This window comes from Melanaphis sacchari, unplaced genomic scaffold (assembly GCF_002803265.2).
Source record: "Melanaphis sacchari strain LSU unplaced genomic scaffold, SCAv2.0 Contig72_pilon_pilon, whole genome shotgun sequence".
In the NCBI taxonomy this organism is placed as follows: Eukaryota; Metazoa; Arthropoda; class Insecta; order Hemiptera; family Aphididae; genus Melanaphis; species Melanaphis sacchari.
Genome location: NW_020271519.1, coordinates 1,360,828 through 1,379,381, shown reverse-complemented (window position 1 = coordinate 1,379,381; position 18,554 = coordinate 1,360,828). Strand labels below are relative to the sequence as shown.

At 27.0% G+C, this 18,554-nt stretch overlaps 1 protein-coding gene across 2 annotated transcripts in view; it reads right to left on the bottom strand.

Annotated features, from left to right (window-relative positions):
• LOC112600849 (E3 ubiquitin-protein ligase highwire) overlaps positions 1–18,554 on the bottom strand; it is a 286,261-nt gene that overhangs the window by 17,489 nt on the left and 250,218 nt on the right. For both annotated transcript variants that reach the window (XM_025348172.1, XM_025348173.1), the window contains exons 41-42: positions 16,199–16,572; positions 20–169 (exon numbers count right to left, since the gene is read on the bottom strand). In XM_025348172.1, the coding sequence (XP_025203957.1) occupies positions 20–169; positions 16,199–16,572 (524 nt within the window). The remainder of the gene's footprint in view (positions 1–19; positions 170–16,198; positions 16,573–18,554) is intronic.

Sequence of the window (18,554 nt, the reverse complement as noted above, 5' to 3'; positions counted from 1 at the left end):
AGAAAAGGCATTATCTCACCTATTGTGTCCAACTGATCGATCACGTACAAACTTGAGTTGAAACGTTGTGGCTGCGTGTTGGCGTTTTTACTCCTATTAGTCACTTTTAGGTCTCTAACTTCATTGTCTATTTGCTGCACGAAGCACTGCAAGTCTTGTCGCTCAATTCCTGTAAAAAACTTCGAATGTAAATTGCGATTGATTTTACTATGACATACGCAATAATATGATGTTTGTAATATTCAATATCATAAATTTATTGTCAGACGAATAACGACTGTTCTCATTTTGTTAATAAAATTGTCATATCCATACATGCCTACATAGCTTAAGATGAATATTAGACAGATCTGACGTACAATAAGTTATTGACATTTCAACCATATAATTTTTAAGTAAGTATTATTGGCTAGTTTTTGACTGAGTTCGCAAAAAGTACCGATTTTTTTTTTATCTTTACGATTATAAATGAGACAATCTAATTCTTAAACATTATTATTATTATTATTTTTTTGGGTACCTTTATATTTTTTAGTATAGAGATTCCCAAATATTTTATGGTGAAACTCATTCTGGACATTTTTTTAAATTTTGACGATCTATAATAAATTTAATGATCTTTTTTTTTGCTGTTTATTAAAGGAGTTACTTACGAAAAAAATTTAATCAAATACATATTAAAAAACAGTAAATTTTATTTTTGAATTTTTATTATTATTTATTTAATTAGTAAAAAAAAGTATATTTATAAAATATAGGTAGGTATTTAAATTTTAATCTTAAGAGCTTTATTGGAAATAGTTAAATAACTTTCTTTAACAAACAACCAGAAACTTGTTGGTTTTTTTTTTTAATTGTAATTTATTTTAAATATACTGTCTTCAAATAGTTCGATTGATTCTTCTTAAGTTATTATTAATGACACATTTTTTCGTTCCATGTTTTTGAAAAGGATTTTAAATCTATTTCATTAGATAATTTATAGTTTTCTTCCTCACTTTGAAAATATAAATCAAAATTATTTTTCAGTGTACTTAAATATACATAGTCATAACTCATAATGCTATTATTAACGTCTATTTGATATTTAATCATGAAATTTTAAAATAATTCAAAACGGTCAAATTTTTTTTTTCAAATATTATTTTTCCTCAGCAAAAGTTTTTTGATAAATGCTTGAATGTTATTGTGAACTGCAATATATCTCGACCTCTGCCTTGCAAACATAAATTAAGCTCGTTTAATTTTGAAATTAAATCTGCTAAGTACGTAAGTTCTAAAATAAACTTCTTATAACTTAAGAATTTTACGTAATCATTTTTTTTGTCCAAATAATACGTGACTTCGTCACCAAATTTGACAAGACTTGTAAGTGCATTAGTCTCGATAGCCAATGTACCTCAACATGAAGAAGAACTGATTAGTGAATTTTACTCATTTTTTCGCAAAGCTTGTCAAATAAACGGGATTATAACAGCCTTGCTTTTATGAAATTTACTATTTTGACAGATGTATTTAATACACTTCTAAAATCATCTGACAAAGACTTCAAAACTAATACATCTCTATGTATATTGCATTGCATCCATGGCACATTAGGATTAATTTCACTAATTTTAGTGATAACATTTCTGTTCATACCACACGTTCCTCGGGCACCGTTCGCATATTACCTAACACATTTTGTCTATTTAATCCTTTGCGTTCTTATATAAGTATTAAGGGTATTAAACATTTCATCACTTTCACCTCGAATAATCGGTTCACAGCACAGAAAATCCTCGCAAGATTCATTCATTCTATGTAACGTATGAAAACAACCAGCTTAGATAAGACTTGAAAATCTGTTACTCGTCTAGTTGTAATGAGAATCATTTAAACAAATTAACTCGTTCGATCAATTTATCTTCTACCTATTGAGAAACTTTGTCATTTTCGAAATGATGTAATTTTAAAGCGATAACGTTTTAATTTCTTTTAAATTTTTTCATCAAACATGACCCGACTGTGTCTTGTTTCTGAAAATGTGAGGCTCATTAGTTTGAGTAATTATTTGTAAAATTATTTTATATGTAGCTTTTTGATTAATTATAGTAAACTAAGAATATTATTTTTTGATGCTTTTAGAGATTTTAGTTTTCTTTTATAAGACTTGAGTGGTTTATTTTTTATTTCTGTATGATTCGTATCTATATGTTGATGTAGTTTGTTCGGTCGCATATTCTCATTTGCACGTATACATTTACTTATAAGTTATAACACATTGTGGTTGTATAAGCTTTTTATTACTGCTCTACATAATCCAATTTGAAAATATTTAGAACAATATTTGTTTTTAAATTTTTTATTTTTGTTTTGACTGCTTGCTGAAGACTCATAATAAATAAATTTTCTTTTTTTATTCAGAAATTACAAAAAAAAAATAAAAAAAAATACATTTAAAAAAATGTATTAATTAATTTTTAAAAATATAACGTGACCCACAGTTTGTGAATTTCTGATCTATAGTATTACTCTAACTGGTTTGGTTTATATCAATGCATTTTAAACTGAATAGGATTACGATATGTTTTAAGCCAGTCTTATAAAAGACAATTAAGTAACAGTTTGGTTTGATCCAATTTAATAAATTCGATCTAGTCAAATCAGATTAATTTAGTACTATAAATCAATTAGATCAAAAAAAAAAAAAATTGTATTTAATAATCAGGTCAGTTAATTTATTCGTAGGTATTATTTACTAAGAACGTATTCGGTTGAATGTAATAATATAATACAACACATTGCAGAATATAACTCATTAGCAAGATTGACTATATTAGAAGTTACAATAATTTTTTATTTTCAAAAATCATAATTACATTAGTGGTAGTACACTTCATACGAAAAACGCTAATGGAAAACAATTCTGGCGGCATTTATATCAATAGAGCGGTTTTTATTCCTTATTAAAATCGATAATTGGGTGTGCGTATTATATACGTGCATGAGCTAAGAACATTGTTTTGAGGCCATTCTCATCTGTACGGCATTGTAGGAATGTAATCGTATGTCATGGGTAATATTTATCTATTAATAATTTTTTTTTCCAAGCGTACTTGCCGCAACTGCATAGGGAATGACTTTCATACGTGGGCCCGAAGAAATTCGTGTCTAGAATAACGCATCAAGGATATTAAATAAAATGAATACATAATATTTCCAGTCAAATTATAAACGAGACCATCGTAAAGTGCTGTATCTACAATAATCAAAAAATAACGTGCATACCGATAACTATTAACTGGACAGAAAATAAGAAATAATATAACATTGTTTTGCAGACAAGATTTGATTTTATGATGATAACTCAAAATATATGAATCATAACAGTAAACTAGAGTATATGGCGCGTATTGGTGGTAAATATTAGGTTTTTTTTATATTTCCCCGGAGACTTAAGCGGCCTCTTTTATATTATTACTACATTGTTATTATTATTCGTATGTGTTCTCTAAAACAGTTGTTTTGTTGTTTTGGTAAGGTTGTTGTTTAAAAAGAAAATCTAGATATTTTATTCAGCGTTAGTGGAGATGGCGGAAATACTAAAAGAGCGACCAGACATAATTTGCTCAAATCGACAAAATTTGTATTTTTGGTATCATATGTTATGTGTGCGCCACCAAAAATTTCGTTTCACGCAAGTATATTTAGCGAGAACGAGATGATGGGAAAAAATGATAACAATAATTTTAATGTGTACGTGTAAACTATTACATCTGGTACGCAAACGCTGAGATGAATAGTTGTTGCAAAGGCTACATTTTAAAAGGTACACAGATGAAACAACGATTTACATAATATATATTTATAAATTATATGAACTCGTTTTAAGGTACTAAAAATAAAAATCCATATTTAAAATAACAACCATTGTCTCATAAAAATTGAATGTATGGACAAATATTGATAAGTAAATATTAAATCATAGAGTATACGTCAATTTATAACATAGTATGCGCGTTTATGATAATTACGAATATAAAAGTATATTCGATATAATACGAGCAAGGGATCCTAAAATTTTAATTTAAAATTTATCGTTTACAGTGGTTTTAGAAAAAAAAAATAACATGATTAAATTTTACAGATATTTGGAATTTGATTCATTTTTTTAAATACTGCTTAAAAAAGGTTTAGCTGCTTAACAAAGTACTAATTATATTATTTGTACCGATTTCAACTTATAAATTGAAAACCAAATATAAACAGTTCTGTTATTTTTTCTCTTTCAGTTTGAAAATAAATATTTTATAGTTCTGAAATTACGCTATGAATATTCTCACAGTATAATAACATAGTCGATATGCGTTTATATGTTTTAATGAACTGTTTTTATAATTTCATAATTATGCAGTAAAAATGCAAGAACGTTGATCACATCAAACCACCTGTTCAAATATTATACAATAATTAACCTAGCATTTTCAGTAAAAATTTTTTTTTTTTAAATATCAGTAAAACTTCCTCTTACTATTATGTACTTACACTTGAATAATCGGTTGTAATAATTTTTATAATACAAGTTATATTGTCATTTGCAATTATAAATGTATAACATATAACCATACACTATAATACGAGTATACAGTCATATTGTATTCATTCAGGATGACTGAGACGAACTTAGTCGTCAACAAGCAGGTCTAGATCAGGCAACTCATCATTTTTGATTGAAGTGTGTGTTTTACATAAATCAAAAAACCTTAAACGATAATTTTAAATATATATGTTTACGATCAAGACACTCGCATATTGTATAGTTGCTTCAAAAAAAAAAAAACTAATTTTATTTTTGACTTTTCTTATAAAAATTATTATTTATATAAGTTATTGCATTATCATATTTGCAGGTTATAATATAATAACAAAGATATTATGCTATAAACAAGTTATTACGTTTCGTTGAATTATGTCAAACGGAAAATTACATTTCGAGAACATTTTTTTTTTCGTAATAATAATAAAAATAATATATATATATATATGTATTTTTAAGTACGCTAGTTATTTACTTTAAATACACGATGCAGGACCGCTACAAAAAGAGAAAGTAAGAGGTAGGTAGCGGAGGTAGCGGTGGCGGTGTACACAATCCGAGAAGCCTTAAGCCCGAGGGAGACCACTGTGGTAACTCCAACCAAAGCTCTTTAACTGTGTCCTTTGAAATTTTGTTTACAAGTCGTCAACGTGTGCTATTGACGTTTTTCTCATATAAAGTTGTCGGCAATGCAACGCATAAGAGACCGACCAAGATTACGTTGCAGGTATAGTATAATATTATAATATATAGTCAAGTTAATCTATTATATAAAATAAACGCAAGATCAGCGGAGAAAATGAACCAGATATCTTCACCTGCGGCAAGAGTTTTATTAAACATCTATACAGAGTGATTCATCAAGCATGATTATCCCCTATTTCTACTTTAAATGTAGTTATTCAAAATCTGATTTTTGGAACTTTTAAATTTACGTATTTATAGAGAGTTTATTTTCAAATTATTGAGATATTTTTATACTAGGTACTTAAGTTAAGTAATGCTTTATGAATATAGGAACTTCTATTTTATTCTTATCCTATACTACTATGAGATCATAAACGGGAGTAATTTTTCTAAAAAATGTCAACGTACCAAAATTAAAATTCGAACAGATTGCATACGAGTTATTTAACATTGTATACAAATAATAATAGGTCTTTATTATAATGGAGGGTTTAAATGATAATAAGAGGAACGTAGTGATTTAAATCTCCATAGAAGACTTCTAAGTAGTACAAAAAACTTAGAAATTTGTAGATTAAATAAATGGAAATAAATATACTTGTTGAATCACCTTGTATATAATGTTACTATATACTTATTTATATTTACTGTGGGGTGTAGTTTAAAGGACTTTTTCTTTTGAGTTTTGTCAAGACTGATGAAAACAATACATGTTTAGAATATTCCGTTTGGAAAATTTTTAATTTTCTCAAACCATGGCGATAGATATCCTACTTACTATATTAAAAGTATTTCTTTGACTTTTTAAGATGAAATTCTATGTATTTTTATTTTTAAACATATTTTGTCAATAAATTTTGTATTGGTTTTGTAAACATTGCTTCATTGTCGCTTTACATGACATTGCATAAAATTCGTTATTTTGAACCATTTATTGTAAATATCTGCTCAATTATCACTGTATAATATTATATAAAGTTATGTCTATATATCATAATAATCATTATAAATTAATAATATATATGTATGTATATGATCACTGAAAAACTAATAGAAAAATATGTACGAAAAAAGTTTGGAGTTTATATTGAGTTATTTATTAAAAATACACAAGTAATTCTAATTAGCATTTTTTTTTCATTTTGGTCGATTTCATTCCTAGAATTTAAAATTTTTTCAAATATTATACGTATAGGTAAATGGTTTTATTATAACTTTTTATGTATAATACCATTAATAATAATAATAATAATTTAATATCTTTCTATTAATTTTTTCGATTGATGATTTATGAACATAATATTATTAGGTATATTATTTGTCGACATCATAATTTGACTACACTATCGGAAAATTTTTGTAAAAAGTAAATTCATTATTTTAATGTAAAATTCATCGAATAATTCTTTATTTTAGTTAGATTAATATAAAATCGTTAAATATTATATTATGATATAGAAGTTTTATTAGAAAAAACCTACAGATAAATTTAGCGTTATGCGTTCATCATAATAACACCTAATTTGGTAATACTAGTGTACTTGTATATAAAACCTAGATATCTAACCTATGATAAACCGGTAGAACTTTAAAACTTGAGAACTTCTACAATTGCGAAGAAAAAATCCTCTTGAGATTGTCAGTACCCTATTTTAACGAACCCTCATTAAGCGAAAAGAACTCGATAACTCGATAGGTAACTCAACATTTTTTTTTTTTTTTTGTCTCTTTGATTTACAATATAAGTTCGTATATTATGTTTTCCGGGCATAATATAATTAAATAAATTATTTGATTACTTAATGTATAAAATTTACATATTTTATTTTAACGATTAATTATATATTGGAGTACTTTGTAAAAGTATTTAATACTTTTAATAGTCATTTAATTAGATACTCAAACAATATTATCACTAATGTAAATATGTCGAACTCTTTAAATATATTTTAAACGTAATTAGGTATTTTATTCATATTAAATATAGCTAGTTTAATATTCTTTTAAATGATTTCAATTACTTAACATTTACTAACTAAATTTTTTTCTAATGAATTTTTTTAAAACATGAAACAAAATACGATTTTTTAGAAATAAATAGAAAACTATGTAATTGAATTTGTTGTAATTATAAAAATCCAATAAAATTATACATAAAACGTTAAGAGGCTTACACAAATATTTTTAAATTGTAATTCCTGTTTGAGACAGTTTTTATAAAAAATAATTTCTATAGCCTTAAAAATTTATTTTTATTTTAAAATTGACATTTATATCATCTTCAGAAAAAAAGAAATTTAAAAATATAATAATATAAACATTTACAGTTTTTATGAATAAAAATAATTTAGTATGTTTAAAGTCAGTTTTAATAATACAATTTGGTTATTGAATAAAGTATTATTTGGAAGGCTTAATATACTTTATGGTTTAAATAACTTATAAGTACCGTTAATAATTTTCAAAAATATTAAATTAAATAAATTTGAAAGGATAGGGTTAAGTGTATATATTGGACGTCAGCCATTTAATATGTTACAGTTATTAAAACAGATAAGTGTTTAGTGTATCTCGGAAAAATTTATTGAAAAAGGCAATATATTTAAAAAAAAAAAAAATGTAGACGTACATATTCACAATAATCAATTCACATAAATTACAAATAATATACATTAAGTATAAAAAAAATAATTATATCAATTCAATAAACTTATAAATTAATTTTAAGAACATGAGTTAAATTACTCTTATGTATGTTTCAACTAAAGAGGATATGTCAACTCGTTTCAGTTTTCATAGCTTGCATTTTATACCTTTGAAAGTTACCTATTTCCAAGTAAATTGAAGCGTATATTATATTATGTTAAATGAAATACTGAGAGTCTACATTAACATATTTGTTGAAGATTTCGAAGAAAATGCGATTGGGTTACATTCATCATCCAAGCTAAGCGAGTACACTTAAGTATAATAATAAACAAAGGTGAGCAAGTTAATGAAAATAATTAACTCAAGTTAAGTTAAGTTAAAAGAACACCAGATCGATAAGTTAGAAATTAACCGTTAACAAACTATAATTTAACTCGTTAAGTTAAAATTTAATAAGAAAAAAATATTAACTAAATTCAATTTAAAAAAAAAGTTAATTATTTTTAAAAATAAAATTAGTATGTGAATTACATAAAAAGTGGCTGTGTTTTTCTAATTTACTAAATGATAAAAAACAATTTTATTGAATTTTTATTATAATATACAAGTACAGTGTAAATACCCTTTTAAAAAATGTTTTATTTATTAATTTAAACTAATTTAAACTACGAGTATACACATCTCAGATTAATAATTCAACGAATATTATTTTTTTTTATATGACAGCAATTGACAGTCATAAAACATTCAAACAATACAATTTATAATTTATAATTTGATTAAAAAAATGTCTAATATCAACTGTAAATTAAACTACTTCATTTCATAAGAAGACTAGAAAATAAACTAACTAGTTAAGAGAAAAAGTTTAAAAAAAATTAACTATTTAACTGGTTAATGCCCGCCTTTGATAATAAATATTAAATAAATATACCAGATAAAAATATGAAAACAAAATACTTTTCACATAAAAATTGTAATTAAAGAAGAATTAAGTAGTGAGTTTAAGTTAATAGTAACAATAAAGTTAACTTTAGTTTTCAATGATTAATATGCATACAAACCAGGTATTTCGTCTAAATATTGTTGCTCGTTTGTGAAATGAAGAGTTCTTTATTTATCGTTGTAATAAAAGATGATTGGTCTAGGATCAGCGCGTGAAACGATTTTTCCTTTTTAACAACAATCGAAAACTGCTTCACGTAACATACATAAGCTTAAAAGTACGCACATACCTTTCGCAGTCTCTAATCAATAATTTGGCGTTGGCTACAATTAATAATATTTATAATATCCATATATATATATTTATACTCGTATATCACAAACCCACGGTGACTTATTAACAAGATATATTGGGTAGAATAAGTATTAACAATTTATATACCGTAAATTGGGGCGACTTTGATAAAGTTTGGTGATTTTTTTTGTTCTTTTACTTATAGTTTTTTTAATACTTATGCTACAGATCTCAAAATAATGTCGTCGTATCAAGTACTATTTTACCAACATTCCTTTTTTTTTTTTTTTTTTTTTTTAATGAATAGTTTTTTTTTAATAATTTTTTTAAAGTAGCTATCAAAGTCAAACGGAGTTTGGGGTGACTTTGATACCCCTATTTGTTTTATTGTTAAACTAGTGGTAATGGTATGAAAGTTATAAATCTCAAACCATTTTAAATTTGGTCAAATAGTTTTTGAGTTATAACATAAAATGTGTTATGGGGTGAAATTGACATGCATATTTTATTTGTTTAAATAAAAAAATACATAAAATAGTATTTAAGTGGATAATAATTTATTAAGTTGACTAGGTAACTCAGTCTTGTGAAACAGTACAAATATAATAATAGTTTCAAAGTTAAAAACAAAATAAAACAAAATATTAAAATATAAAAATATAAATAAATTAATTTAAATATATTTATATTGGCTTAACTAGTTACTAGGAAGTCTTGAGATTAGGTACAATACCTTAACTGTCTGAACACACAGGAGAATAAAACAATTTTTAAATAAAAATACAATACAAAACAAAACAATACTAAATATATATAACAAGTTGTCTTAACAAGTATAACAGTTAAACATAATAATTTCTAAAATTGAAAAACAAAATAAAATATAAATAGGTACATTAATTTAAATATGTTTTAATTGACTTAGCTAGGAACTTACTAGGCAGTCTTGAGTTTATAATACATTGGTAACAGACTGAACGTACAGTTTAACATTACAGTCACAATTCACATTACAGTCTTCAGTTACTACCTACTATGCCTCTCTGACATCAGAGAGTGGCTGTAAAAATATATAATTTGCATCTTTTGTCAGTTTAGGTGTTTTTAAAATTGCAATAATATGTATTATATCAACATCAAATACATCATCATCTTGAATTTTGAAAATCTGTTTAATGTCATCTAATGATTTAAGACCATTTAGTGTATATATATTATTAACAATACTCTTAATAACAGCTGCATATACATAAATAGTCTTTTTTCGTTTTCCTAACTGAACATTGACCAATACAAAATCACCAATTTTTAAATTATCTTTGGTTGGTGTTTGATAATCTGGAATCACATCTTCATTTTCTACCTCATTTTCAGAATCTGTGTTAATGTATGGAATAACTGCATCATCATCACTATCTGTGTTTAAAATGGCCGAAGTCACACTCTGTCCTGGAGCAATATTAATTTTTTTTCTTTTTCTGTTTTTATCTGTTTTTTCAAATCTTTTATCTTTTAAATAATTTACAACAATATCATTAATATTAGGGTAATCTTAGTTAAAGGGAATCCCCAATCACCACACTTTGATACAGCAGCTATCATATTTTTTTCATCCTCATCACTAAATATTGCCTGTCCTCCAGGTTTTTTGCCATGTTTCCCATTAAAACGATTGTATAATGTGCCATACGGAATTTTATACATTTTACTAGCTTTTAAAATTGAAAGTTCCCCATCAGCAACTTTTTGAAGAGCTTCTTCCACAACTTCATCACTCCTATTAGCATATGGGCGACTACCCACTTTTTTTTTGTACACGCGAACCACTAAAATAATTTAAATACATGAAATATAAACATAAATAAGATTATCAAAATCGCCCCAACAATACTATCAATGTCACCCCATGACAATAAACACTTAATTGTTTGCAACATAATGAATGAAAATAGTATAACATAGTATGATTTGAATCATGATGATATGTATATATAAATTAACTTACAAAATTATAATTAAATAACATTTGTACTTACTTTGCGCAGCTAATTTTAAAACGTTGTTATTTTACATTTAAAATAACGTTGAGATTGAAGATAACACACGTTTCAAATAATTGATGATAAATCGTATCTTAACCGTTATCATTATAAGACTATATTTCTTTATCAATATATACAATAAAAATTAATTTTTTGCGAACAGTGTAGCCATAGTGTACAATTTAATGAAATAAAACAACATTATCAAAGTCACCCGTCATTAACAATGTCGCCCCAATTTACGGTATATATATATAAACAGTATTTATAGTAATTGATAATTTTGGGCTTTCGTCCAGATATATTAAAGTCGCCTGGCACGCGGCCCGTGCGCTACGCGAGTGTGTAACTCCTTTTTCGGCGCGCGCGTATTTACCGCGGGATAGGTAATGAATTTTGGCGGGCGCAAGGGAGATGCTCACGGGGTGCACGTCAATTTATTAAATTCCTTCACCGGTAAAATGCGTTCCCTTGTACACATGTTCATAATACACGCACACGGAGATTTTAATTATAGTTTAACGGATGCGCGCGTCCGTCTGCCGGTGCCGCCACTGCCGCCGCAAATTTAGTTACTGTACCTACGCGCTTAATTTACCGACCTAAATTCAAAACAATCCGTGCGCTTGTAATGCTATTATATGCGAGTGCAACAAACAAATTAGCCATGTTGAAGTCGCAGAATTCATCACAGCTAAAACGTTTTAGCGGCATCACTCGGGCGGTTTATGAGACCATGATGGTTTGTTAGAGGCGGATAGGTCCGTTGTAGCCGTTATAGGAATCATTCTGTGTATTAATGCTATGGCAAACAATGAAAACGTTATACATGTGTGTGTGTGTGTGCGATATTTATCGTTTAATTTTTCATCGAAAGATTATGTTTAACCGATTAGGTGAACGCTATGATAATATCATCATATTCACTTAATAAATGTGCACAATATAATATAATACGTAGGCATTAAAACGCTGTACGTGGATGCAGTGGTATTCCGAGAACAGTAAATTTCGATGGTCAAATGCATATCATCATAATGTAATGTATTATATACCGTTGGTACATCAAACTGCAGTTCGTCAGAGACATGTCTACCCTTCGGTGTAATACCCACATTGGGTTTTCAAACGCGTACGATAGTATGCGCAGAACGGTCGTTAATATTATTTTTTCGACGTTTATGCGATATTTTTAAAATTTAAATAATTCTATAATTTATATTTTCAAGTACTTTTACGATCACGAAATCGAGCGATTAATTATAACCAACATACAATCGCTATAACACAGATATGCCTACAAGCACAGCTATATAATTAAAGTCACATGATTGCAATAATATTATTGTTGAGGTGATATATACCAATGGTTATAGACACGTAAGTAATTTTATTTCATTTTACGATTTTATAATGTATTGTATTTTTGAAGATGAACATTTTAAAAATAAATTTATACGAATAGTTAATATTATCACATACCTATTATACCGCGTAAGTGTACTGTGCTATTAAAATACGTTTCAGTTTATAAGTAGTTATTAGATGAAAGTTGATTATTTCGTAAATTCATCATTTTAATCGACATAAAGACGACCGTTGCGATCGATGGGATAGCACATGTTGTGTATGCACTCTATTGGTCTCGTTTCACACATTTGTATAAATTTATTGACGATAATATGCATCGCATTGTGTGAATATCGTAACGACGAGTAAACGTTATTTGTTTGTTTTCTTATTCAATATTCAAATTTGTAGATATATATTCATTTATAATGTTTTCCTATATCTGAATAATATTTTGACGAATCTTGACAATCCAGATGCATTAATGGCATGTCTCGTAGTAAAAGTATTTCAGACAGTTTAATCGTACCACAATGACGCGAACAATGCGTATTATTGGAAAATTTGCATTTCAATTTATTTAATATCTACTTTTGTACGACGTTCGTTCTGACGAAAATATGAATATTGGGCCTGCCTCAGATAGAAAATATTTAGTTTATTCATTTAATGTATGCAACCATAACAGATTGTCCCATATAAAAATATGATTATTATTAAAGTTATATTTTTTACTTGAATACACTGTACTTATTTAAATTATTGTGAGATTTTAAGTTTGATTTTTAGATTGTGTTTTTTTTTTTTTTTTTTCTTTTTTTTTTTTTTTTTATCGTATTTTGGGAAATTAAAATACATCAATTTTCAAAAATGGTGATGGTTTTTGTGATAAATTTGATTTAATTGATACTTTGAAACAAGGTGTGAAAGTATAAATTATAAAGCAATGAATTTCCAGTACTTTTTTTATTGTCAAGAAAACAAAAAAAATAAATAAATAAAACTAAGGAAAAGTAGGAATTTTTACGCAAATATAATTTTTGATAGATTTGATTACACCAAAAAGAAATAAAAAATAGATATTTGAAATGATCATCAAATATTTATACTATAATTTTATTTACGATTGAATTTTAAAAATATTTCAGCTATTTGTGAGTTAGTTATAGATTTATTAGGCATGAGTAATTCTTATTTTTTTTTTTTAGTTTTTTTTCTATAAATGTCAACTAAAAATTATTTATGGGGTAGAAAGCTTAAAAATGTAATACAAAACTCTTCATAAGTTATTAATTTCTCAATTAAAAAACATCAAACATTCGCTGTCACAATGTTTTTTTTTTTTTAAGTTTTAAGTTAGAATTTTGACGAAATTAGTCAAATTCGCAAAAAGTGCAAACTATTATGTAGTTAGAAATTCATAAGAACTTTTCTTTTTAATTCCAACTTTTAAAAATTTAATACAAGATTTCTCATAATAGTTTATATCGAAAGCATAAAATATAAAACAATTTACAAAAGTAATTATTTTTTATAATTTAAAAATATTATTTTTAGAAACCTAAAAACTTTTAGGTACATTATGTTATTATTAATTTTACTATGTAAAATAATATTTTTGATTTATTTTAAGATATTTATGCTATGAATCTATTTTTACTCTTTAACAGTATGTCGATATTTACAGATAGGTATTATTCAATGTTGAGTTATATAACTTGTTTCAATAAAGTTTAATTGTACAAGTAAAACATATGATTTTAACAAATGAAGAATATGCAATATTTTCTTCTGTAAAAATTATATCAAACTACTCTGGTACTTCAAATTAAATAAATGACTTTAATAGCTAGATATATCAAAAAAAGTATATCATGAAATATACTTAGCCTGACAGACCATTTACGCTCAGAATCGTTTTTCGAACACAATGATATATCATTGAATTTAAATAATAACTTTTTCACTTGTATTGAATTATTTTATATTGAACATTTAAATAATTAAACAATTTTTTGCAATGTGATTCGGATAATTTAATATCTATTATATATAATGTATTTACTAAAACAAGCATATTATTAATATGTATAAATAACAGTATTAATTATAACTATTGGCAAAAAATATTTAATAAAAATTAATGGCATTTAATTATTAATAACAATTAAATCTGTATCAGTTAACAATAGTGGAACACCGGCCAAGGTTCACAGTTATACTGCATTTATATACATATCATAAAATCTAGCGGTAATAGTCAAAATGAGTAATTAATTATAATTATATACGTCTCAAAAAAGGCACAGTGTCCTGTGAAATGGTCCCTTCTTCCGCATTGAATCGTACGGGTATTTTATTATATCAATAAATATTGAATGTTCACATATTGTACATACAAAAGATAGGTCATTTTATCCTGATTAATTGTACCGCTTTTCCAGCAATAAAGCCTTTACTCTAACAGTGGGTTTTAGAAGATAAGGGACATACTACCTACGGATTATAATTAATGCATCCACATAAATACAATAATAACCGGTCAAACTTTCAGAGTTCCAAGACTTGACCTAATAGACTTAAAATGATAAATGATTTTGAGTTAAATATTTATATTTAATTCTTTTAAGTGCTGCTGTTAAAATCAAAATGTGTACTTGGGAGAAAATAAATCGCAAAAAACCAACGGAACAGACTTTAGTCAGCACGGTCATCGCGCGCTCAACCACACGGTTGACCTGCGCGGATTTGGTCGGACGATGAGTGTGACAGGGGATTATTATTGGCACTAGCTATCCATGGGATTACTACACACAATCCACTCCCAATAAATGGCACTGGCCCTAAAATTTGACTGAATTAAACGGTAACGCGGTTAAAATTAAATGTATACGAAAAGTTAAAAACATATTTTGTTGATTTTTTTAACGTTTACAAGTTACATAAACTTATATGGTATATAATTTAGTTATCCAGAGTCAACACTCATTTCATATGCTAATACATATCATAGAATATTTTATTAATTATTATATAACTTTATATTTTATAATCTGTTTGCCACGAGAATGTGGTTACGCACAAATCCAAACGTATTTTACTCCGCCGAAACCCTCAAATCTCTTCACTTCTCTACTTCAGTTGATTGTGTGGATTAACCACATTTTCTTGGAAAAGGGTATATACAGTGTGCCATTTGAGGCAGTTTATAGGCACAGACCATAGAGGTAGGTAACACGCAATAATGATAACAATGATTACATATTCTGTAGAATTAGCATTAATAAGACGTCAGAGCAATATTTGTTTTCTCTCTCAGATCTACGCGCTACAAAATAACATATACAATCAGTTGTATTGAACGCAAATTTTCTATGTAGTACGGAAGACGGAGACAATATATATGAGTATAGGCTTAAAAAAAAAAAAAATGTAAATTTAATTGTATATTAATCTGTTTGAAATAATATTTAAACATTTGAGATATATGGATATACCTATTATGTCATACCAAAAATTCTCTATAACATTTTTTACCTAATAGCATGAAAAAAATCCGATTACCGTGTGAACGAAGTTTGTCTACGCTGCACGTAGATCAGAAAGAGAAAAAAAAACAGTGTGTTAACATGCTCTCAATAATCGACTTACTCTGATCCTTTTCCGGTTTCAAATAGATGACACGTGACGTATCAGCTGCCAATGACCAAGCTGTCACGCACGAAACGCCACAGTGAGCTGCGGCGCACTGGTCGGAAAGTCTGATCCACTCACCCTCGGCGTTGGTCACCTTGTCCACCGCCTGAACGATGTTGCCCTGGACGAGCATACCAACAGGTGTAGCCTTGAATGTCGGCTGGTTCCGTATGTTGTGTCCCGAGGCGCCGCAAACAACGACTTTGTAGTCGACTGGTTGCCCTGCCAAATGTTCGGGAGATGATTGTGATTGGGACGGCGGTATAAGTGGTGGCGGAGGCGGCGGCGGCGGAGGTGGCGGCGGTGGAAGTTGCAGCGATGGCTTTGCTCTGGGAAGGAAAAAAAATTGCAAGCGAATACGACATAAGTAACATAATATTATAAATATATACATAATACGCAGGGGCAGGGTGTAAATTTCCAAGAAATAAGTAGGAGTTAAGAAAAAAAAATCAAGCGTTATGATATTGATAGCGATATTGTTAATACTGATATCACGCCATAGTACACACGATATTGTTTTAAAGCGTAAATTTGATATCTTGTTGACACAGAGAAGCACATTTTCGATATTCTTTAATCTGAAATAACCCTAACCTAGCTGTTATAATACGTAATGCGAATAAACTTTTGAGTACCTATGTTATCCACGAAGTATCTGTACAGGAAACTTTCAATATTCTCCTATAAGTCATAACATTGTCTTTATTTTTTTTTAAATCATGATTTATTTTAACAACATTTAAATAACTTTCCTCGGGCTATGGAGTTGATAAATCATATAATTATAATTTACATAAAAAACAATTATTTTATTAATAGCTATATGACATTGGAAAACTATTGATGGGAATAATTAAGTCGCAAAATATAATAATCTTAAAATTTAGTCATATTGATGTTAAAAACAGTGAACGGAAATATTTTCTCGAATTTTTGTTTTATCATTATTCTTTAATAATATTAATTTCATAAAGACTAAAAACTATTGATTTTTGTAACACGAGTACAAATTATAAACAAAAATAATACGCGTGCATAATATTATAATAATTTCACGCGTTTTTTATTATTTTGTCGGTTAGTGTTTTCATACTAACATTAGTACACATTAGCGAACGCCCATGAAAAGTACTCAAATATAATATATATTATATGCGTGCGTGTACTATCATTTTGTGTATACATATAATGAGTGTGTGACATTTGCATGCTAATAACTTTAATTCAAAGAAACATTTATTTAGCTTATAATAATTGTATAACTGTATTATCAATGCAATAGTAGCGAAGTTTATGCACTAAGTTTGTGTATCGAAAATTCAGAGTCCACATTTTAGTGTTCATTAAGGGCATTCGTATTAACTATTAAATATTATATGGAATTTATGACCGTCATTAAGTTCAGGTATATGATATAATTTATATGCACGGACATCTGTTTTTCCGATAAATGGTAATACTGATGGTGTCGGGTTTTCAGATTGCTTATTGTCCATGGAAATATTTTATTTGTAAAAACTTAAATACATAATAATTTGAGGTTTTATTATTTTTTTTTAGCGCGTGTAGCCGGGGACCCATTTCAACTTTTACATGGTTTATGTAAAAAAAAATAATGCTGGAGAGCTTAGCTGCATTCATATTAATGACTAAAAAAAAAACACAAAAATATGCAAATACTGAAATATATTTATTTGAAATCACGGATTTACGCATGTAAACAATTGCATACATTGAGTAAATAATTTAATGTGTAATTTAGGTACCTATATAACTATACAAGTTTTGTTTTTTAATTAAAGCAATATCAATTAAAATGCAGAAAGAGTAATTAAATAAAAATATGCTTTGCATAATGATTAAATTATGTCTTGCATTCATAATCTACAAAACTTGTACGAGTATAATAGTTATTGAAATGTAATGGTCGTTGCCTTAAATATTTATTCATCTTTGTTCACCAAGGAATTAAAACACTTATAAATCTGAATGTATAATTGAAAACGAATTATTGATTTTAGTTGTCCCAAATGCCTAAAAAATTTTAAATTTCGTCAAAGTTTGATTAAAAAACTTTAATGTCGTTTTATATTTTGTGAGAAAATTAAAAGATGAAAAAAAAAGTCTTCTTTTTGTATATATTATAATATATGCATTTCATAATAAATGTACAATTAAAAACAAATAACGATGAAAATGAAAATGTTGTCCAATTTTAACTTAGGATTTGTTTTCGAATTATATTTTCATACATATATTGTATTAGACAACTATTATTCCATTAGTTCTAGAGACTAAGAAAACTGTA